Raw genomic sequence first — 25,341 nt, 5'->3', positions numbered from 1 at the left:
ATTTTTATTTGAACACCTGTTTCCAATACTTTTGCGTACACGCCTAGGAGTAGTATTGCTGATCATGTCGTAATTCTGTTTAACATTGTGAGGAATCTATCTGGCTTACTTTTTTATAGAGATAGTAAACAGTTTGCCAGACATCAACCTGTATGTGTGTGTGTGTGTTTTTTTTTTTTTTTAAACTAAACTGAAATAGTAATTTGTCCCAGTGATTCACCTGTATTACCAAGAACTGTATTATACTGGTTTTTAAAAGTTATGGACCCAATAGGTCAATTACCCGCAGGAAACTTTACCATACAAATGTACTTTCTCACAAACAACATGGTAGGCAACTTACTAATATTACCTCATTCCTCATGCACAACTGAAAAGATGGTAAATATCACCACCGTATAACTATAAAATCAAGCCTCAAAAAGGTTATGTAACTTGCCTACGTTCAAGGAACTAGAAAATAGAATGAGATTACAACTCAAATCTATTTTATTCCAAACTCATTAAGAGGCAAGAGAGCATTATATGGGACCAAAAGAATATTAAAAATGACCACATGGTCAGAAATACTTGGGCCATTAACTAGCCGTAAGATCTTCTTAAAACTTGGTCTCCTTATCTCTAAAATGAAAATAAATGATCAACTCTAAGATTGTGGTAGGATTAAATGGAAAATATGCAGAGTGGGTGGCACAATGTCTATTATACAAAGCATTACACAGTCAGTAATCAATAAATATGAACAATTATGCCTCCCTAAAGAGGATAAAATTGTTAAAACAGTGATTTAAAATTCAGCTGGGCATGGTGGCTCACGCCTGTAATCCCAGCACTTTTAGGAGGCCAAGGCAGGAGGATCACCTGAGGTCAGGAGTTTGAGACCAAACTGGCGAACATGGTGAAACCCCAACTCTACCAAAAATATAAAAACTGGCCAGGCGTGATGGCAGGCGCCTGTAATCCCAGCTACTCGGGAGGCTGAGGCAGGAGAATCTCTTGAACTGGGAAATCAGAGGTTGCAGTGAGCTGAGATTGCACCATTGCACTCCAGCCTGGGCGACAAGAGCAAGACTCCATCTCAAAAAAATAAAAATAGAAAATAAAAAGCTTAGCAAATATGGTAACAACACAGTAAAAATACAGTACATTCCTAATTATCTGACATGTGGACAAGAGTTTTCTGATGTGGTTAATAAATAAAAAGCCAACAGATATCTGTCTTTCCTTGCAACTAGAGTGGCATATTAAACTATAACAAATCCAGAAGCAGAGCTTTAAGAAGAGAAGAAAAATAGGGAAACCGATATAAACGCAAAAGTATGTATGTATCAACAAGGAAATTCACAGTACCAAATTGGGAGAGGAAGAGTAAATACTCAAAGAACACCAAGTTCTTTATATAGTGGGCATGAATTCAGTGTGACAAAGTAAACACATTTCCGGATAAAAATCTTTACCTGATGTACCTTGCAAGTAAAATAAAAATGTGGTCACTAATTGCATATTTCATTTGTGAATGTGGATTACATGGATATTCTGTTCCTCTAAGAAAGTAAACAAGGCTGGGCACGGTGGCTCACACCTGTAATCCCAGCATCTTGTGAGGCTCGGGTGCGAGGATCATTTGAGGCCAGGATTTCGAGACCAGCCTGAGCAGCATAGTGAAACCCTGTCTCCAAAAAATTTAAAAATTAGCTGGGTGTGGTGGCACATGCCTGTAATCCCAGCTACTCAGGAGGCTGAGGCAGAAGGATCAATTGAGTCTCGGAGCTTGAGGCTACAGTGAGCTATGATCATGCCAAGGCACTCCAGCCTGGGCAACAAAGAAAGACCTGTCTCTTAGGGGAAAAAAGGGGAAGGGGAATCATCTGATAAAAATTGTACAGTTATAAGCCATATCATCTATTTTTATAAGTATTAATTCATTTCAGCTACTACAGAACAACATAATGTCAAGAAAAGTAGACCTCTAAAACCAAGGTGATGGCAGAGGAGGGAAAAAAAAAAGGAAGTAGACTTGAGAAGGACAGTGGAACAACAGCTAGTTTTGTGTTGAGCTGCTGTTGGGAGGAAAGCAATCTACCATGAGCCCTGAGCATCCCTACACATTCTTGCAGAGTATGACAAGACTGCAAGGCCCAGACCACTCTTTTACTCAGCCCATTTCCCAGGGTCGTTTAAGCAGCTTGAGAGATAAGGTAATGTGTCTTCCTGGACAAACACCAGGCCTGCTTACTGTTTACAATAAAAGTGGCAGGTTCCCCAAATTCAGTTTCCTCAGCTGTGATAAAACCCACTATGTGCAGAGCAACCACCTGGGCCCCTCTGTGTAGTCCCCATGGGACTTGGGGTAAGGGCAACTGAAGGAAATACACCAATATTCATGTTCTTGCTGTGCTAAGGGTAATAAATTCCTTCGTCTGATCCAAGAACCTGTGTCTTCTGCTAGCATCCATGATAGTAACAGCTCAATTTGTTAGTTTATAAACAAGGTAAAACAGAACCCAAAACTGTATATGCATTAAGTATTACTGGCAGAAAGTATTCCTGACATTTTAAGTTTCTCCAAAAAGTAAATTATTCACAAATTTAAAAATCCTTTCATGTCAGTCCTTACAATGCCACACAGCACAATGGAAAACAATGTTAACTGATGGTCACTCTCCTAAATCCTGAAGATTTCTTCTCTCACAATCAAGATCATCAAAATCTATTCTTTTTTCTAAATTAAAAAGTTTTCTTTCTAGTATGAAAGAAAACATGTTTTTTACTCATTTTTCAAAAGTAAAAAAAAAAGTCTACTTGCAAGTCTCTTTAATAGCTGAAAGCTAAAATGTTTTACATAATGTTTTCAAATTATTCATAAGTCACCAATCTCATGGAAAGTCTCACCTGTTCCAACTGGGTGGCAAATGCTATGGTCACTGACATAATGAAGGCGTCAGTACAATATTCTGCTGGTCCAATCTGATGGTAGCCTCCCTCTTCATTGAGCACAGCCACAATGTCCCTGGGGTCAAGTCCAGCCAGGATGGCAGGTACTTTACAGAGAAAAACACGATTAAACTACATTGCAGTTTGTTATAAACCATTATAAGATTTTTAAAACTGATATTTTTTAATTTGCTTGGTAATTTTCATGAATACAGTTAATATCTAGTAAGGTTTCCTTTACTCTCTTACATACTCTCTTACATACTCACTCACCAAAGAAACCTTACTTAACCAGCATATTCTTTCTGTATATAAAATTCTGAAGTAACCTTTTAAAACCTTAAGGTAATAAACCACATAGAAAAGGCATCTAACATAGGTTTTATAGTGAATCTAAACTGGAAAGTGAATAAACTAGATTTGGCTAAGAAGAAAAGGGTAGCTGAACAGGGAATGGGGGAGTAAAAAAAAAGAGTGTTCTAGACAGAAGGGACAGTATGTACAAAAACACAGAAGCAAGCAAGAGAAAGCATGTGTGAGAAAACTGACACAGGCAGAGGGTGCCAGATTACAGAGTGAGAGCTGCCATACAGAGGGAGGTGGGGCTGGATAAGCAGAAGCCATACCATGCATTCTTTCTGTATGCTATCCAGACACATTTTTGGATAGTTTTCTAAGAATAAGAGAAAATCATGAAACAAGTTTTGAGAAGAAAACTGACGTAATCAAATAGGCTTTAGTATGAGAAGACTGAAGAGGGACAGGGTTTTTCAAATTGATTTAAAAAACAAAAAATATACACAACGAAAATAATTGATAACATCCAATGTTGAGGAGAATGCAGGAAAGTGAGTGCTCTCAATGTTGGCAGGTATACACTAGAATAACTTATTAGAGGGTGATGTATCAGGGCCTATCAAAATTTTACATGTGCATACCCTATAAACAAGCAATCCTTCTTCTAGGAGTTAATCCTGAAGAGTTGTGCTCACAGTAGCAGTGGCTGAAAACAGTATAATGATTAAGAGCACAGATATCTAAGTCACATAGACCAAGGTTCCAATCTCAGTTCTGTCCTTCACTTGTTGCATAGGGAAACTATATCCATCTCTTTTAGTCTCCATTTTTTTTTCTAGAAAGCTTTTATAGAGTTGTTGAAAATTCAAATTAAATACTGAAAGCAAAGCATTTAGCACAGCCTCTGACCCACTAAGCACTTTAATAAAGGTAGCCATTACATAGTAAGGCCGACAGAGCTTAGAAGTTAAAATAACTATGACATGTTCTCACTGACAGGGAAGGGTGTTACAAATAGGGTGAAGGTGAAAACTAGAATAAATCTTGTGGTGTTGGAATGGAATTGAAGGTGTCAATCTGAATTGATAATATATATACTGAAGCATCAATCTATATACACATATAGAAGAGCATCAATTCTGATACTGAATCTGAATTCAATATATATAGAACAGCATCAATTCAGATATCACGTATATACATACACATATATATGGTGTTTTTTGTTTTTGTTTTTAATTGAGACAGAGTCTCGCTCTGTCACCCAGGCTTCAGTGGATCTCGGCTAACTGCAACCTCTGCCCCCCCGGAGTTCAAGCAATTCTGCCGCCTCAGCCTCCTGAGTAGCCAAGATTACAGGCTTGTGCCACCAAGCCAGACTAATTTTTTGTATTTTTAGTATAAAAGGGGTTTCACCATGTTGGCCAGGCCAGTCTCGAACTCCTGGCCTCAAGTGATCCACCTGCCTCAGCCTCCCAAAGTGCTGGAACAGGTGTGAACCACTGCACCTGGCCCTGTTCAATGTATATTGATAAACATAAGCAAAATGGTGTATATGTGCTATGGTTTCAACGTGTCCCCTCCAAAACTCAGGTGTCGAAACTTAATGGCCAATGTGATGATATTACGAGATAAGGTCTTAAACAGATGATTAGGCCATGAGAGCTCCTCCCTAATGAATGAGATCAGGCGCTCTTATAAAAGGGCTTGGTGGAGAGAGTTCCTCTCTTGCTTTTCAGCCTTCCAATATGTGAGGATGCAGGACAAAGTCCCTCACCAGATGCCAGTGCTTTGATTTTGAACTTCCTGGCCTCCAGCACTGCGAGAAATAAATTTCTGTTCTTTATAAATTACTCAGTCTGTAGTATTCTATCATAGCAGCACAAAACAGGTAAGACCATATGTATATATACAAATGTGTGTACACATATATGCACAAATTCCCTTGCTTTGTCTACTGAAAGGGCCTGGGAGCAGTGACACCTTGATATCAGCTAACATACCTAGCACCTAGATCTTGGCTTCTAAAAATCATTCTTTACTAAAAGGAAGCAGGGCTCCTTAGAGAAATGGCTGAATCCAGAGCTGAGACAGGGAAAGCACAAGATGAGGTTGGAACATCTTGCTGTGCCTGAAAATACTTGTTGATAAGTTCAAGGAATCATGGAGACATTCAAAAGCAAACTAAAGCAACTTGAAAGGGCTGCCCAAATCTGGGACAAATATTCAAGGGTAGTTAAATATTATAAAACACTAAACAAAAAGAGAAAACTGTAAATTCAGACTGATATAAATAAACGAATTGAAGGTCTAATAAGAAATTGAATATATTCATAATTTCACAATTCTGCCCCACAAAAATTATTAATTACAAAGGAAAAAAGAACAAGTTTACAGTTGAGAACACTAACACGCAACACTTTAATCAAGTCATCAAAGTTAGCATCAGTAATAGGACAAATCAAAATTGTGCACCACCTGATAAGATGCAATGGGAAGAACGTGGCATCTCTTCGGTGATATTCCTGCCAAAGATGCATAAGCTAAATCTAACATCAGACAAACTCAAGTCATGAAACAATCTACAAATTAACTGGCCTGCAATTTTCAAAATTTCAAGGTCATGGAAAGATTAAGGAACTATTTCAGAATACACAGATACAACAATTCAATGTAAACATCTAATTATAAACTAAATCCTTTACCTATAACAGAAATTATTGGGAAAAGACAATTGGTAAAACAAAACTCAAGTGAAATTAGGTGGTAATAATGTATCAATATTTCATTAACGTAATAAGGTTACATGTGTTCATATATTGATGTAAATTTCCCAGTTCTGATGGATATACCATGATTATGAAGGAGAATGCTCTAATAAATACTCCAAATATTCAGGTGCATTAGGTAGTAAATTCCTCTCAAATAGTCCAGGGAAAAATATTCTTCTTCATAACATACTTCCAACTTTTGGGGAAGATTATTTCACAACGGAAAACAAATTCTTAAACATATGTTTTCACTGAGGGAAAAAATAATAAAGGCTCTAGAATCTGACTTCCAAGTTCATATCCTGATTTCACTACTTATGACATATGCCATTTTGGCAAACACATTGCTGAAATTCAATTTAACCATCTATTGGGTTCATGGTGCCTAGAGGTCATCCAAAAGAAGATGTCCAGGAGGCAATAGATATTTGGGTTCAAAGGCCTAAGTGGTGGGTCTTTGGCACAGAAGAGTATGATTGATGCCTGGTAAATAAATAAGATTGCATTGGAAGAGTGTATACAGAATGAGAAAAGAGTTCTTTAATATGTAAAGGTTGGGAAGAGGATGAAAAGGCTAAAAGGAAGTTAAGAAGTACTGGTAAGAGAAGAAACTGAGGAAAAGTTATTGTTAAAATACTGAATTATAATTATCTTCTCAATTCAAAAGGTAATTCTCAACTCAGAATTAAACTTTTAGAACAAGACTATTTATAAATTCACTGAACTAAGAATATATGTGCCAATACAAAGAGCGCTATTAACGTTATTTTCCAGATAAGTCTAGGACATTGCATGCAACATGACTGAAGCACAGAATACCAATTGTATGATTTCAATTTCACTATTCGTTTCTCTCACTTCCAGAAGACACCTTCTTCCTCTATAGAAAAAGTTTACACAAGAGATAGAATCACAAGATATTAGAGTAGGAAAGAACTTTAGAGACTATCTCATTCAATTCCATCATTTTACCAAAAAGAAAATAGGGACTGTAAAACATTGAGGAAGAAATAATACAGTCTGGCACACAGAGCTTAGAAATCTTCACTTAGCCCTAATAGCAAATAAAAAGCTGGACAAACTAAAAATTAACAACTCTCCATAGATCTGTCAGAGAAGTGAGGTCTCAGGAAAACTGCTGCTCCCCAAAAGGTAAGGAAACAGACAGGAAGCTACAGAGAATCACAATTTTGGAACAGAAAGAGCCAATGCAGGAAGTAGGAAAACCTGAACTGGGAGGAATTGCTACTAGCTTGGTGTGGACCAGCCTGAGAGATAAAAACTCTAGGGGGACCCAGTCACAAGGGAGCCCCACACTTTTGTGACTTTTACCTCCAGGAGCTCTACCAGGTCCTCAGAGTGAATATCAGAGAAAAGTTCCCTCATTCTTCTGGCATAGGGAAGAGAAAAGACAATTCTGCTTTTGTTAACAAGACCTGCCCTTGGGAGAAACTATTTGCCAAAACCTAACCTGTTGAGGTTCTATCAGAGCTTAACTGACCTGGGAGAAGAGAAATACCCAACTCCAGCTGCCTCTGGTCTTCCATGCAAGGGAAGGGAATACACAACTCCAGCCCCTCCAGACACTCTGCCTCATCTACGGGGAGAAAAAACTGAGAAGCAATGGTGAAGTTCAGACCCAAGAGGCACAGGCTCAGTAAAAGACTGAGACCTAACCATAAGTCTATAGAATGTTTCCCCTTCCCCACTCCTGACCCCTACATTACTAAGGTCTACTGATAGCAGTTCCTTTTGCCCCATACATCATGTCTGGCTTGCAACAAAAAATTGCAAGGCATACTAAAAGGAAAAAAAAAAAAAAAAAAACAGAAAGAAAAAACACAGTTTTGAAGAGACGAAACAAGCATATGGCAGGAATGTTGGAATCATCAAAACAGAAAAAAATTTTTAAACTATGATTAATATGCCTTATAAGGATTTAACAAAAAAAGTAGACAGCATACAAGAACAGAGAGATAATGGGAGCAGAAAGATGATCAAGTGTAAGAAAGAATAAAAAAGAAATGCTAGAGACAAAAAAATACTATAACAGAAATGAATGACTATGAGAATTGGTTCATTAGTCGATGGGACACAGGCTGAGGAAAGAATCTTAGCTTGATATGACAATAGGAATTTCCAAAACAGGAACATCAAGAGAAAAAAGACTGGGGGGGCCGGGGGCGGGGGGGACACAGAACAGAACAGAACATCTCAGAACTGTGAGATAACTAAAAACGGGGTAATAAACACAGACTGGGAATACCAGCAGAAAAAAGAGAGAAAGGAACAGAAGAAATATTTGAAGCAATAATTAGTGAGAATTTCCCCCAATTAATGACACACCAAACCACTGATTCAGGAAGCTCAGAGAACACTGAGCAGGATCAATGCCAAAACAAAACTTGCTGCTAGGCATCCCATATAAAAACATCATCAGAAAATCAAAGCTAAAGAGAAAATGCTGAAAGAAGTCAAACAGGAAAAAAAAAAATCTTACTTCTAGGAGACCAAAGATAAGAATTACATCCAATTTCTCAGAAGCCATGCAAGCAAGAAGGGTAGAGTGAAGTATTTACAATGTTGAGAGGAAAAAAAAAAACCACCACCCTAGAATTCTGTGCCCAGTTAAATTATCCTTCAAAAGTGAAGAAGAAATAAAAACTCTCAAATAAAAATTGAGGGCATTCGTTGCCAGTAGACCTGTGTGCAAGAAATATTAAAAAGCTCTTCACAGACAAGAAAAATGGCATGGGTAAGAAGCTCAGATCTACACAAAGAAATGAACATCATCAGAGAATAAATGAAAGTAAAATAAAAACTTTTGTTTTTTATTCTTAATTGATCTAACAGATAAAAGGTTCTTCAATTATGTGTGTGTGCACGCATGTGCGTGTGTATGCTGATGTGTAACTGAAATGAAAGCAATGATACAAGGGACAAAAAGGAGGGATTAGTAATATTTTATTTTAAAATACCTAAAACAACCTGTGAAGCAGAATAGTGCTATCTGAAGCTGGACCTTCAAAGTAAAAGCAGTATACTGTTATTTGAAATTTGTAAATGTATAGTGCAAACTCTAGGGCAACCACTAAAAAAGTAAAAAAAGAACAAAAACAAAAAAGTATAACTGATATGCAAGAAAGAGAAAATAAAATTAAAACCACAAATGTGGGAAAAGAGTAACAGACAAAAACAGGACTAAGGAACAAGAGAAACAAATACAAAACACTAACAAATAAGGTTATTCACACAACATATTAATAATCACCTTGAACATCAATAGTTTAAATGTACTAGTTAAAAAACAGATTGTCAGAGTGGATCAAAAAACAAGATCCAACTATATGTTATCTACAAGAAACCCACTGTAAACATAAAAACAAATATAGATTAAAAACTATACTAATCAAAAGAAAATGGTAGGAGTTATATCAATTTCAGATAGAACAGACTTCAGACCAAAGAAAGTTAACAGGGAAAGAGGAATATTTCACGATCATAAAGGAGTCAATTCTCCAAAGAGACAAAATAATTTTTAATGTGAATGCACTTAACAGAGTATCAAAATACATGCAGCAAAAACTAACAGAACTGCAAGGAGAAACAGTTGAATCCAACTTGGAGACTTTAACACACACTATCAAAAATGGACAGATCCAGCAGGCAGAAAATCATTGACATAGTTGAACTCAACATTATCAATCAACTGGATGCAATGGATATCTATAGACCACTTCAAACAACAGCAGCAGAATGCATATTCTTCTCAAGCTTACATAGAAAGTTCACCAAGACAGAGCAATTCTGGGCCATAAAACACATATGAACAAATTTAAGAATAGTAATCATGTCTGCTGTCAGGCTACATAAACTAGAAATCAGTAACAGAGATAACTGGAAAATCCCAAAATACTTGGAGATTAAACAACATACTTCTAAATAAAACATGGGTTAAAAAAAAAATCTCAAGATAAATTTAAAATATCTTGAACTAAATGAAAATGAAAACACAACAAAAATTGTGAGACACAATTTTTATTTGAGAGTTTTTATTTCTCCTTCACTTTTGAAGGAAAATTTCGCTGGGCACAGAAATTGTGACATGCAATGAAAGCAGTACTTAGAGGAAGATTTACAGCATTAAATGCATACGTTTGTTGGAAGAGAAGATCTAAAATCAAACATCTAAGCTTCCACCTTAGGAAACCAGAAAAAGAAGAGCAAATTAGGTCCAAGTAAGCAGAAGATAATAATAAAAATTAGAGCAAATCAGTGGAACTGAAGACAGGAAATCAAGAGAGAAAAATTAACAAAATCAAAAGCTGGTTCTCTGAAAAGATAAATAAAATTAATAAGCCTCTAGCCAGGCTCAATAAGAAAGAAAAAAAAAAAAAAGGAAAAGAAAGGATACAAATTACCAATATCAGAAATGAAAGATGGGATCACTATAGCACCTATGGGTATTAAAATAATAATAAAGGAATACTACGAAGATGTCTAGGCCCACAAATTTGATAATCTAGATGAAACAGACCAATTCCTTGAAAGAAACAATATGCCAAAACTCATACAAGAGTAAATAGACAATCTGAATAGGCCCATATCTATTAAAGAAATTGAGTCAATAATCAGTAACCTTCCCAAACAGAAAGCACCAGGTCTAGAAATCACTGATGAATTCCACCAAACATTTAAGGAAGAAATTATACCAATTCTCTATAATCTCTTTCAGAAGATAGAAACATAGAGAATACTTCCTAACTCATTCTATGAGGCCAGCATCATCCTAATACCAAAATCAAAAACATTACAATAAAGAAAACAAAAAATACAGACCAATATCTCTCATGAACACAAATGCAAAAATCTTCAACAAAATATTAGCAAATCAAATCCATCAGTGTATAAAAAGAATTATAGGCCAGGCATGGTGGCTCACACCTGTAATTCCAGCACTTTGGGAGGCTGGGGTGGGAGGATCACTTGAGCCCAGGAGTTCGAGACCAGTCTTGGCAACATAGGGAGATTCGATCTCTACAAAAGGTTTTTAGAAAGAAAAATACACACCATGATCAAGTGGGATTTATCGCAGATATGCAAGACTGATTCAACATTTGAAAATCAATTAATGTAATCCATCACATCAACAGCCTAATGAAGAAAAACAAAATCACATAATCTTATCAATAGATGCAGAAAAAGTATTTGACAAAATCCATTATCTATTAATGATAAAAACTCTCAGTAAGCCAGAATTAGAAGGAAACTTCCTCAATTAATAAAGAATATTTAAAAACCTGCAGCTAACATTATACTTAATGGTGAAAAACCTGAAGCATTCAAGATCAGGTACAAGACAAGGATGTCCCCTCTCACCACACCTTTTCAACATCATACTTAGAGCCTTACTAATACAAAAGAAAAGGAAAAAGTATACAGATTAGGAAAGAAAAACTATAATTGTCTTTGTTCACAGAGAACAAAGTCTGTGGAAAGAATCAACGACGACGACGAAAAGAATTTTTAAAAAGGCCAGGTGTGGTGGCTTATACCTATAATCCCAGGACTTTGGGAGGCTGAGGCAGGCAGATCACCTGAGGTCAGTAGTTTGAGACCCGCCTGGCCAATGTGGTGAAACCCTCTCTCTACTTAAAATACAAAAATTAGTTGGGCATGGTGGCATACACCTGTAGTCCCAGCTACCTAGGAAGCTGAGGCAGGAGAATCGCTTGAACCCGGGAGACAGGGATACGGTAAGCCAAGATCACACCACTGCACTCCAGCCTGGGTGACAGAGCGAGACCCTGTCTCAAAAAAAAAAAAAAAAAGCAAAACACACACACACACACACACACACACAAGATTATAGCAAGGTTACAAGATACAAATACACAAGTCAACAGTTTTCTTATATGCCAGCAATGAACAAAGAAAATTTACATGAACACCCCCAAAAATAAAGAACTCAGATATAAATCTAACAAAATATGTAAGATCTATATGAAGAAAACTATAAAACTCTGATAAAAGAAATCAAAGAACTAAATAAATGGAGTGCATGTTCACAGACAGGAAGACTCAATATTGTCAAGATGTCAGTTCTTCCCAACTTGATCTACAGATTCAACACAATCCCAATAAAAATCCCAGCAAATTATTTTGTAGATACTGACAAACTAATTCTTAAGTTTACATGGAGAAGCAAAAGAATCAGAACAGCCAATTCAATATTGAAGACAAAGAATAGAGTCAGAGGACTGGCACTGACTTCAAGTCCTACTTGAAGCTACAGTCATCAAGACAGTGTTGCATTGACAAACAAATAGACAAACAGATCAATGGAACATAATAAAGAGAACAGAAATAGACTCACATAAGTAAAGTCAACTGATCTTTGACAAAGGAGAAAGACAATGCAATGAAGCAAAGAAAGTCTTTTCAACAAATGGTGCTGGAACAATTGGACATCTATATGCAAAAAGTGAATCTAGACACAGACCTTGCGACCTTTCCAAAAATTAACTCAGAAAGGATTACAGACCTAAATGTGAACTGCAAAACTATAAAAGTCCTAGAAGATAACAAAGGAGAAACCTAGATGGCCTTCGGTGGGGGCAATGATTTTTCAGATACAACTACAAAGGCACAATCCATGAATGCAACAACTCATAAGCTAGACTTCATTAAAATTTAAAACTTCTGCTCTGGGAAAGACAATGTCAACAGAATGAGAAGTTAAGCCACATACTGGGAAAACATATATGTAAAATTTATATCTGATAAAGAACTATTATCCAAAATATACAAAGAACTCTTACAATTCAACAAGAAAATGAACAACCCAATTTAAAAATGGGCCAAAGACCTGAGCAGACACCTCAGAGAAGATATACACATAGTAGGTGAGCATGTGCAAACATGCTCAACATCCTATGTCATTGAGGAACTGCAAATTAAAACAACGAGATACTATGATATACCTAGTAGAATGGCCAAAATTCAAAACACTAACACCACTAAATTCTGGTAAGAATATGGAGCAACAGAAATTCTCACTCATTGCTGGTGGGAATGCCAAATAGCATAGCCACTTTGGAAAGTAGTGTGGATATTTCTTACAGAACTAAACATACTCTTACCACATGATCCAATGACTGAAATCCTGGAAATTTACCCAAATGAACTGAAAACTTCTGTCCACATAAGAACCTGCACACAGATGTTTACAGCAGTTTACAGTAGCTTTATTTATAATTGCCAAAAGTTAGAAGCGACCAAGACGTCCCTTAGGAGCTGAGTGAAAAAATAAACTGTGATACATCCAGACAATTGACTGTTACTCAGCACTCAAAAGAAATGGGCTATCAAGCCATGCAAAGACATGAAGTAATCTTACATGCACTATGACTAAGGGAAAGAAATCAATCTGGAAAAGGCTATATATGAAATTATTCCAACGATATGACATTCGGGAAAAGGCAAAACTATGGAGACAGTAAAAAAGATCAATAGTTGCCAAGGGGGCTGGGAGCAGGGAGGAATGAATAGGAGGAACACAGATGATTTTTAGGGTAGTGAAACTACTCTGTATGATACTACAATAGTGGATACTACGAGTCATTTACATTTGTCAAAACCCATAGAATGTACAACACCAAGAGAGAAACCCAATGTAAAACTATGGACCCTGGGTGACACTGATATGAATGATATATGTTCATGCACTGTAGCATCACTACTCTGGTGTGGCATGTTGACAGCAAGCAGGCTGCAAATACGTGGGGACAGGGAGTATATAGGAGAACTCTCATTTCTCTCTGCTTAATTTTACTGTGAAACTAAAACTGCTCTAAAAAATAAAGTGTATTAATTAAAAAAGAAAAAATATAAAGGTTTTGTTAAACTACAGTTGAGTTAATAAATAGAGAACAGCATGACCATTTTGGGCTTTCCTGTACTCATCCTAGGAAGAAAATTGTCCTAAGTAGCAAATTTTTAAAACTATACAACATTGTGCTTTGTTCTATTACATAACAAATAAAGAAAAAAATGTCCTAAGATTTGTAAACAAGAGCTAAGAGCAACAAGTGCTGCATGTGTAACAATGTCACAACACTTGTCTGATGAACAGTTTATACCCTGCATATATCTCCCTATAACACGCCCCCTTCCTAAAGCTCTAGTCCAAAGATGGAACTTCTCAGAGAATGTTTTTAGAGATGATGCACAAACCTTTTCCATCTCGAGGGGGAGCCCCCTTTGCTTTAAAGCTATCCACTGGTGCCTTTGTATCGGTTTCCAAAGCAATACTTATCTGTATCTCAGACTTGAATTTGGTGTATTTATTACTCAGCAACTGGTACCATTTTGGTGCCTAGAGAATAACAAAATAACAAAACACCTACTAGTTAATAAGGGAAAAAAAATACTGGGAAATGCTATATGGTTCTAAATAAATTTCTTGTAGCTTTTCAGTACTTTATCCTCTATAAACAATGTTTTTTCACATTTTCCTCAGAACAAATTAATCCTCCTTAGGAAGCCATCAACTGAATTTTCCTCTGGAAAAACTATGTAGAAGTTTAAATTGTTTTCTTTGCTTGTCTTCTATGCTTCAAGAGGTAAAATATTAAAAGGAAGAAAGCATAATATATTTCTTTCTACCTTGCACCTTATATCCCCAATCTCACTCCATCCCTTAAGCAACACAAAAAACTACCAGTTTTCTAATTCCTTAACCTCTATCTTCTCACATTTTAAAAGTATACCTTTTCTTTCTGCCATAGACCTGCTTCGTTCTGCTTATATCAATAAGCAAAGGAAAATCTTGGATGGATGGCTCATGCCTGTAATCCCAACACTTTGGAAGGCCGAGGTGGGTACATCACTTGAGTCCAGGAGTTCAAGACCAGCCTGGGCAACATGGCGAAATCCCGTCTGTCTCTACTAAAAATACGAAAAATTAGCCAGGCATGGTGGTGCACACCTGGGAGGCTGAGATGGGAGGATTGCTTGAGCGTGATAAATTGAAGCTGCAATGAGCCATGATCGCACAACTGCACTCCAGACTGAGCAACAGGAGAGAGACCCTGTTGCAAAAAAAATAAATAAATAAGAAAAAGAAAAAAGAAAATCTTATTAGTGTTAATAAAAAGCATTAACAAAATACTAAAGTCAAGGTCTGATGGAAGAGTGGTGGATTATGAACCAGGTACTTGACTAATATTGAAACAAAATCCTTCTTACAGAATAAAGCATCCTAAATTATTTGAATATCCCCACTAGACCAACCTCAGAAATTCTAGTACTCAAGACCACCTGAAAAATATCATGCCTACATATATTATTAGTGCAGGAATCACTGGTCTGTGGGAACACCATCTCAATACTTGGAAACAGCATTTTTTACTCTGATAATTTGTTATATAAAGATATAGTAGATGGTGCTTATATTGTCTTTGTTATATAAAGACATTAATAAATGATGCCTATACTGCTATTTTACATTCAAGTCATGTTTGATAAGTAAAACAGAATTAAGTAGGCCATAGGTTTAAATAAAAATCAACAACCTAATTTTTTAAAGATAAAAACGCATAATACTTGTTGATGTATTTCTTATGACAAATATGTTATATTTTTGAATATAAGCCTGAAAGAAAGATTTTCAGTTACTCAGAGAATTGATGACTTTTTCTGTTACATAACTCAGAAAAATAAATCTGGATTTTTTTCTGTTTATATTTATTTACAGAGAATCAATTTATTTTGAACTTCAAATATTGTACCATCCAATTTCAAATATTTATGCTGACAAACAGGAGAGAATAAGCAATACAACATTTGGTTTAAATAACTGAGCCATTTCTCCCTAACTTTGATTACAAATACTTTGACAAACTGTCCTAAAGGACAAGGGGACAAGGAATGCCAAGACTATTTGGAGGCAAGACCTCATCCCTCAGATACCCTCCTAAGAGGATTTACCTTCTCTGCAACTCAACTGACTGCAGAAGTGTCTTCTAGACACTTGCACATTACATGAGAGAAGGTGGTTAAAAGAAACATCAAGAGCCCCATCAAGGCCCAGGGTCTAAAACTAAAGAAGGAAAAACCTTTTCAGGATAAGATTTAGGGGCAGAGAGGTAATGAGTACCAAGGATGGGAGGAAAACAAGTCCTCTTTTAAAGCATTTTAAAATTGTAGTTTAAATTATTCCAACCTTGGGCTAGGCTGACTGATCATATGCAAATATCATTGCTATCAGCAGCAAAAACGTTAGTAAGAGATAAATTTTTCTTCACAGAATATCAATTAAGATTCAAATCAAGAAAGGAGTTTTAAATAAAAGAGAAGATATTATTTTAATTTTTTAACTTTTTTTCCCCCTTAAGAAAATTATGACCCAAGACAAGCAGAAACATTGCAAGGGAGGTTTCTAAAGGCAGTCACATACGAAAAGGGCAGAAGAGACTCAAAGCCCTAAGCAGCGGCTGGGCGCAGTGGCTCACTCCTGGAATCCCAGCACTTTGGGAGGCCCAGGCAGGCAGATAATGAGGTCAGGAGTTCGAAACCATCCTGGCTAACGTGGTGAAACCCCATCTCTACTAAAAATAAAAAAAAATTAAAAAAAAAAATTAACCGGGCATGGTGGCAGGCACCTGTAGTCCCAGCAACTCAGGAGGCTAGGGCGGAAGTATGGCGTGAACCCAGGACTCGGAGCTTGCAATAGGCTGAGATCGCGCCACTACACTCCAGCCTGGGCAGACTCCATCTCAAAAAAAAAAAAAAAAAGCCCTAAAGAGCACCATGTTAAATAATAAAAGCCACTATTATCACAGCAATCAGGACGATTCTGAGTTCCTTTTCTTGGGACTAGTGGGGCAGAGAGAGAGGTACTGGTTGGATAACATCAAATGTGTTTCAATAAGTTCACTTGCTCTGACTGCTATGCAAGGAATGCAAGAGCAGGAAGCAGGGAGGCTACTATACTAGCCAAGGCAAGAAACAATAGCAGCTGAATTTGGAGAGGCAGCAGTGAAAAGCAGAATAGCAGAGAGATCAGGAGGGAAAAAACTGGAATAGGTGGTTATAGGGGAAGGAAAAGGAAAAATGTCAAGGAAGACTTCTGTATTTCTAACTGGTATAACTGAAAGGGGAGTGGCGACAATTCACTGAAGCAGGCAACATTGGAAGAGGATGAACCACCTTCAAAAGGAAAGCTCAGGGGCTAGGCATGTTAAGTTTCTGAAAATAGCAACTTGGATACAAGTGAGTTCAGAGACGTTTTTTGAGAAAGACAGTTCTTGGCCAAGGAAATGATTAAAATGTTGAGATTTTCTAAATCTAATTCATAAACTAAAACATAAGAACTGCCACACTGACTGGGTGCAGTGGCTCACGCCTGCAATCCCAGCACTGTGGGAGGCTGAGGCAGGCAGATCACCTGAGGTGAGGAGTTTGAAACCAGCCTGGCCAACATGGCAAAACTCCATCACTAAAAAGACAAAAATTAGCCAGGCATGGCAATGAGCGCCTGTAATCCCAGCTACTCAGGAGGCTGAGGCAGGGAGAATTGCTTGAACTTGGGAAGTGGAGGTTGCAGTGAGCCAAGATTGTGCCACTGCACTCCAGTCTGGGTAAGAGACTCCATCTCAAAAAAAAAAAAAAAAGAACTGCCATATTGGCTCAAGCCTATGATTGATCAGGTCTAGTATTTCATGTCCTTTTCATCAATCTGTTATCTACTGAAAATAATCAACTGTCTAACGTAATCATTAGCAAAACATCAAAAAGGCAATACCTGCTTTGTTTCTTGAGCGGTTCTTAAATCGAGAACGATGTAACCTATGGTTTCCTTGGCTGAAGTTATAGGATCCAAGGCAAAACATTGGAGTTTGATAGGAGTACGTTGTAGCCTATAACAAAACATGTGATAAATAAAATGGTTTTTGCTTAATAAACTTTCTATTAGCCTTGAAAATATTACCTATTATCAAGATACTTATAATTTTGATGGATAAAACTGTATCTATTTCATATTGTCTAAAAAACTCTTCAACAGGCAAGAACTAGGCCACGTGCAATGGCTCACACCTGTAATCCCAGCACTTTGGGAGGCTGAGGCAGGCAGATCGCAAGGTCAGGAAATCGAGACCATCCCGACAAACATAGTGAAACCCCATCTCTACTAAAATACAAAAAAAAAAAAAAGTTAGCTGGGTGTAGTGCCATGTGCCTGTAATCCCAGCTACTCAGGAGTCTGGGGCAGGGGAATCACGTGAACCTGGGAGCCATCATGTAGGTCAATGTTTCTCAAGCTTCTGTAACGTGTAAAACTTTCTGAAAGTAAAAAATTACCATGAATTTTTAGGATCTATTTTATTTTTCTTATACTGTAACATATATAAAATTAGAAATACATGCTTATAGCTCTTTTGTAGCTAAAAAAACAAACAGGAATATAAAATAAATTAAAATTTAAATTAATAATTTAACACAAGACAATATTCTGAAAGAGTGATATTGGCTTGTTTAGCATGGGCTCTGTCTTAGTTGGGAACCCCTAAACTGGCTCATGCATTAAGCTGAATAGATTTTGCCACTGCTTTTATCTAGTGGAATTATTATAGAACTGCGCTTAGCACAAACTCATCACTTATAAATTCAATTTATCTGTATTTTCTCAGCCTACAACAATCAGAGTGGTACTAACCTGGCACTAACAAAATGGAAGCCCTAACAACTCATAGCAGGACTCCATTACAGACACCACTAAAAGGAAATCCAACATTGATATTCTCTAAAGATGCAATAATTCTTCAAATAAATCCATGGACTACTCTAGCAATAGAGGCAAATTGAGTTTTCCTTGCTTTCCTTTAACTTTCCATTTTGATTTAATTTAGTACTGAGAACAAGCAAGTATTAAAGTGATAACAGGTTTCCCAGAAGAAAATATATTTTTAATCCTTTAATAAATAAGAGTATTGCTTTTATTGTTGTTGCCTGCTTCCAGTCACAGAGTTCACAAAAAATATATACTATAACTTTAAGTCTATTTTATATACTAATAAAGTGGTTTTGTTTAAAATCAAACATAAATTAATTAGAAAGAAACCTTGATAGAATTACTTTCATAGCTTTTCACTGGATACCCCTCTATATATCCTTGGCAAGCCAGGTAAATATACAACAATTAACAGAATTAATGAATTCCAACCATATTTAGCACTGAGTAGGTACCATCAAGGTATTTCTAGAATATCTACTGTCTCACACATTAGGAAAAAAAAACCCAAACAGCTCAGTGTAAGTGTAGTGTAAAAGTTTAGGCTTTGGAGCTGGATTGGCTGGGCTCTACCACTACTAAGCTAACAGACTCAAAGCAAGTTACTAATACTTAACCTATCAGGCCTCAGTTTCCTCACCTATAATACAGGGGAAATAAAAATACCAGCTTCATAGTGTTCTTCTGATGTTTAACTGTTTTTGTTGCAAAGCACTTTAAAAATTTCCTGTCACATTAAAAAAAACACTCAATAACTGTAATTATTACTATAACATAATGAGATACAAAATTTATAGGTTGAACATTCCTGATTTGAAATGCTCCAAATTCTAAAACTTTGAGTGCTGACGTAATGCCACAAATGGAAAATTCCACACACAAGCATTTAACACATACTTCATTTTATGAAAAATTTATTTAAAACATTATGTAAAACTACCTTTGACTATGTGTATAATGTAAAACACAAATAAATTTCATGTTTAGACTTGGGTCCCATCCCCGAGGTATTTGATTATGCAGATATTCCAAAAATCTGAAATACTTCTGGTCGCAAGTATTAAATACTCAACCCGCATTTATTTATAACAGCCTGAAAAACAAGAAACCAATAAAGAAGCTACTTTAAAATGAAAATGATAATCACCTGTGCTGATGAAGTGCCTTCCTGTCAATTTCCCAGGCTAACTCAGTAGCAAATTCTGGCTGGTCAGTGTGGTCCACAGGATCAGTAGCCAACTGTTCTCCATCAAACTTTGCTTCCACTACAAGCATATGCTTTGGACGTTTGGGGAAATGGCGACCTGGAGAAACAGAATATACAGATTAATTAAAAGTGTACAAAAATCAAACAGGATCATTGAGTATGTGTTTTCTTGTTTGGTTGTTTTTTTTTTTGAGATGGAGTCTTACTGTGTCGCCCAGGCTGGAGTGCAGTGGTGCGATCTCAGCTCACTGCAACCTCCGCCTCCCAGGTTCTTCTCCTACCTCAGCCTCCCGAGTAGCTGGGATTACAGGTGCACGCCACCAAACCCAGCTAATTTTTGTATTTTTAGTAGAGACAGGGTTTTGCCACATTGGACCTCCTGACTTCAGGTGATCTACCCGCCTCAGCCTCCCAAAGTGCTGGGATTACAGGCATGAGCCACCACGCCCAGCCTAGCACGTGTTTTTTAAAACTAGTATCTGTTAAGTGTGGTGGACATGCATTCCATAAGCTACCTCACTAATGCAGGCTCACATATACACCCACCTTCATAATTCATAAGAAACATGAATCAAATGGAAAGCTATAATTTACAAATCTGTGCTTCTCAAACATTAGTGTGTACATGAATCACTTAGGGACCCTGTTAAAATGCAGATTCTGACTCAGTAGATTTAGGGTGGGCCTAAGATTCCACATTTCTAACAAGATCTAAGGTGATGTGAATGCTGCTGTCCTTGGTTCACACTTTGAGTAGGAATGATCTCAACAACATCTGGAATTAAAGACTTAATGTGATTACATGAATTTTAGACATTACTACAGCAGTACTTAATAGAGAACAGTCATCTGAAGAGCTGGGAGATAAATTAGTAAAAACAAACTTGTCTGCATCTTAATTTTTCCATTAACTCAGTTAAGAATACTTTCCTGGTGAAATCCTGTCTCTACTAAAAATGCAAAAAATTAGCCAGGCGTGGTGGCAAGCACCTGTAGTCCCAGCTACTCGGGAGGCTGAGGCAGGAGAATAGCTTGAACCCCGGCGGCAGAGATCACAGCGAGCCGAGATCATTTCACTGCACTACAGCCTGGGCAACAGAGCAATACTCCATCTCAAAAAAAAAGAATACTTTCCAAATTAGCTAAAGAAAAATAGCCACATGGATTCCTTCATTCTATTCTCAAGGACAACACTGTATTCTATCAAGCAATACACATCACTTTTCATTTGTACTGCTAAACCCCATTTCATCAATGTTTACTGAAGACATATTCAGAGTCAGGTATTATATCAGATGGTGGAGTGCAAAATGAGTAAAATAGAGTACTTGCTCTAAAAAACCTGAGGGTCTAGTTAAGAGAAATAACCAAAAAAACTGAAAACAGGAAGCTAAAGAACATCAACAAAGAAACACTAAGAATCTTGCCCTGAGTCAACTAGTCCTCTTGTTTATAAATCTGCTAAGGTGGATCCTAGTGAGGGGAATTTTATCCACTGATTAATAAAGAAATCCCTGCTGCTATTCACCCTGGCGCAAGCTACTTGTGGGGGAAGTGTAGGAATTAAGCTGTTAAAAAGATCTTGACTGCTAACCTTGTGAGTTTAAGCCTGAGGCTCTCACTGAAACTCTGTATTAGGAGTATTAACACGCATCACACAGCTCTCCCAACTAGCATTAACAGAGGCCCCTCTCAGGACCTCATTTCTGCTCCAAAAGATACCCAGCTTCCCCAAATGAAATGTCATATATGTCAAAGAACCTATATTTTCCATATTATTAGAACCAACAGCTTCCAACAAGCTTGAGAACAGAGGATGTGAAGTGGAACAAACAGGTGCCTGCCTCGCAGCAGACAATGATACAGAGAGAATAGAAACCGTCTTCTTCATCCTTGGAATCTAGTACATAGCCCAAATTTTGTTCACGGTAAAAGCTTAACCATTTTCTTTTGAATAAAGGGCATTTCTAAAAGTGTAGTCAAGAAACTGCAAGTAACTCTTAAGGGCTATAGTCCCGAGTCCTCTACCAAGCCGAAGAGCTGGGAATACATGAGGGGAAATGAGACTGAAAAGGTAGGCAAGGGGTCTACCACAAAGGGCCATGTATGCCATTCTGAGAAATACAGACATAACCCTTTACGACACTGAAGGACTTTAAGAAAATCAGATTTGTATTTCAGAAAGATTATCCCTAGTGAGTAATGGAGGAAGTCTAGATGTTTCTGGAAAGGAAGAAAACATTCAAGAATCAGACTATTGAAAAGACTATTACAGTAAGTTAGGTGGATGATGAGCGCCCCTTACTAAGGCACTCACAATGTTAACTCATTCGTTCAAAAACTCACATGTAGAATCTATTATTATTCAGAAATAAAATCCATTTCACTTGGCGATCATTTGGAAGTTAGAAATGGAGAGTGAATCCAGGCTAAGGATGACTCCTAGGTTCTTGGCTTGAGGCAACAGCATGGTTATGAATGGAAATACAGTACAAACAAAAGAGAAGAATAGTTTGGAGAAAGGACCACATGCTAGTTTCGGGTATGTTTGTGGTAACAACCTAACTGACAAATTCTTGACTCCAGGTTCTCTTCCTTGCACACTGCTACTAAACTGAACTCGAGAAAAGCATTCTATTTAGGAATACATGCTGCCAATCTATTTCTTAGAACATTAATTCTAAACTGGCTTTCAAGGCCTATTTGCTCTAGTTGTACAAGCTCATTTCTTACCATGACATTTCTAAATATTCACCCTGGTCATCTTGCTGATCTTTTCAATGTTCCACCCACCATGCTCACCCTGGCACAAGCTACTTGTTTGGGAATCAAGCTGGTCAGAAAGACCTTGACTGCTAACGTTTTTAGTTTAAGCCTGAGGCTCTCACTTGAAACTTTGTATCAGGAATATTAACACACATCGCACAGCTCTCCCAATTAGCACTAACAGGCCTCTCTCAGGACCTCATTTTCTGCTGCTCTAAAACTAGCTTCCCCAAATGAATTGCATGTATGTCCCGGGTTGTCCATAGAATCCAACTGTCACATATCTAAAGCTCACTTATTACTTAAAGAACTTCAGCCATCCCACCCACCCTACCGTCAAACCTATATTTACAATCCATATCACATATTTTAAATATTATATTATACCCCAACATACTGTGTCCTGTGATCGCCCCACATGGACAGACCTCTGCATCCTTGGAGGGAAAGTAGATATTTGTTTTCTCACAACATGGTCAGTTTTAAGTCTAAAAAGTGTTGTTAACCAAATTTTAAGGTTATTTCAGTCCTGCGTTTTTAAACAGTAAGTAATCTAACAGCTAATAGTGCTCCAAATCTTTATGGCTTCTGGTCTCTTGTCTCAAAATTCAAAGATTAGGATTACAGTGTGTCCTTTGCTCTCATCCCTCACACAGCGCCAGGCCTTTATAAAATACTCTCCCATGGGGGAAAGAACGCAGCCAGGCCTCTGCTCTGGCTCAAGATGACTCCTTCTTAACATAGTATTCGTAAAGTGTCCTCAATTCACCTGTTATCTCCTCTGCTCTCCACTTTCTTGCAAATCTGTTCTCCAACTACACTGAATGTAAGCAACATTTACTGAATGAATGTAACGAAGCAACGCAAAACGTGTCTTGCTTTTCCATACTTGAAATGCTCCCTGCTCTTCCCTTTGCCTGGAATGCCCTTCCCTTTTTCACCTGACAAATTCCTAATCATCTGTAGGACCCAAAAAAATGCCACCTCCTCTGGTGACTCTTCCCCAGTTTCCTCAGACAGAGGTGGTCATTCATCAGGGTCTTTCATATCCCCATGAATTATTTGCTGACACCCTCTCCAAGCTACATCCTTAGCTTTTTAGAATCAGGACTGTTATTATGACATTCCCGGCACAGTGTCTGACACTCAATGAGTCCCCAATAAACAAATGTCATTCATCTAAAACACACTTTAAAAGAAATGTATAATATACCCTCTTAAGAACTGTCCCCTGAGTCCTCCACCAAGAGGTGTAAAGGGAATTGCCTCCGTAACACTCTGGAATTGCAGGAAACCTGTATTCAAGTCAAAGCTCTTACAAGTGCTATTATTGGGAACCGCTGATCAGAACGCGCTTTCCAGGACCACGTTCAGCTCATATATAAAAGCCATCGACGTGCTGCTTTGGATGAAAATCGTTTTCTCTAGATTCTCTGGGGCTATGGCTAGTCACGCTAAATATCACTTACTCCTAATAGCGCTCATATCCCTGGAGAGATTTTTAAATCAATTGCCTAACAGACTTCACTACGTACAACTTTGAACAAGTCTGTGGGGACCATAAAAGCACAGATGACAGGGTTCTTAAGGTTAACAAGGCCTCGGTCCCACACTAATCTTTTAAAACTCGGGAGGCAGCAGTTGCAAAAGCAAGCCCCAGGCCGCTCACCTTCTAGGATGGACACGACGATGAGCAGTTGGTCGGATTTGGAGACCATGGTTGCGGTGGGCGGTCTGGGGGCGAAGTCGCCTGGGGGGAAGTGAGGTCCAGGTGAGTCGCGGGTAACTCGGGACCCCCGGCGGGACCCCCACTGCCCGCCCCGGGTCCCGGTCCCTGATGCCCGGACCCCGCTCCGCAGCCAGGTCCCACCGCCGTCTGCTGCAGCGCGCCCGGCTCCTCTGCCCCGAGCCGCCAGCCCAGACCCTAACTCTGCCCCGACTCAAGGGAAAAGCCGCTCTGTAGCCCTGCCAGTCTGCAGGCAGAGACGAGCCCGGCGCCCGAGGACCTTTTGCCGCCTGCGTAGCCGCTTTTCAAACGCCCCGGCGGCCGCAGCGGCAGCCGCCGCGCCCAGCTTCCGCCTAGCAACCAGGCCCGCAGGCCCAGTGCCCAAGGGAGGTTGGAGGACAAAGGGTGATAGAGACAGAGCAGTCAAGGCTAGAACGCCCGTCAGCGAGCTTCGCCTCCCGCCCTTTTACGCTCTGTTCCAGAGCCCTAAGGGGGACGCCTTCATTACCTCACAGCGCCCTCTGCTAGCCGGACGGGGAGAGGCGGACGACTTGGTGTGGGACCAGCTGCGCAGGCGCACTACTGCTGTAAACACTTCCTGAAACTGCGTAGCCTTTAAGGAGCATGAGTGTAGCGTATTACGTGCTTTTACAAAGCTGAGGTTGTGGCTGAGGTACACCTCAGCGACAACCTGAGAGTTGTTAGTGGGAATTAAAAAAATAAAAAAACCTAGCTAAGTTGAGGTACCCAGTGTCAACACTGCTTAAAAAATTAAATCACAGAAAAATAATAACTTAAATCTAAACTCTGAAGTCCCTAAATCGGGCTCACGCGGCACCTCAAATTT

At 38.2% G+C, this 25,341-nt stretch overlaps 1 protein-coding gene across 4 annotated transcripts in view; it reads right to left on the bottom strand.

The window, feature by feature from the left end:
- Window positions 1-25,086, bottom strand: part of CEP120 (centrosomal protein 120) — an 80,811-nt gene extending 55,725 nt beyond the window's left edge. Inside the window, exons 1-6 of one of the 4 annotated variants that reach the window (XM_023197146.1) lie at window positions 25,003-25,086; window positions 24,438-24,518; window positions 19,943-20,099; window positions 17,809-17,923; window positions 14,238-14,379; window positions 2,893-3,041 (exon numbers count right to left, since the gene is read on the bottom strand). In XM_023197146.1, the coding sequence (XP_023052914.1) occupies window positions 2,893-3,041; window positions 14,238-14,379; window positions 17,809-17,923; window positions 19,943-20,099; window positions 24,438-24,486 (612 nt within the window). In that variant the 5' untranslated portion in view covers window positions 24,487-24,518; window positions 25,003-25,086. Of the gene's footprint in view, window positions 1-2,892; window positions 3,042-14,237; window positions 14,380-17,808; window positions 17,924-19,942; window positions 20,100-24,437; window positions 24,887-25,002 lie in introns of those variants that run through there. The other 3 variants (XM_023197141.1, XM_023197139.1, XM_023197148.1) reach the window with 3 other exon arrangements.
- Window positions 25,087-25,341: the final 255 nt, after the last annotated feature.

Source organism: Piliocolobus tephrosceles, chromosome 4 (assembly GCF_002776525.5).
Source record: "Piliocolobus tephrosceles isolate RC106 chromosome 4, ASM277652v3, whole genome shotgun sequence".
NCBI lineage: Eukaryota > Metazoa > Chordata > Mammalia > Primates > Cercopithecidae > Piliocolobus > Piliocolobus tephrosceles.
Note: the sequence above shows the minus strand (reverse complement) of the source record. Positions and strands in the feature narration are given on the sequence as shown.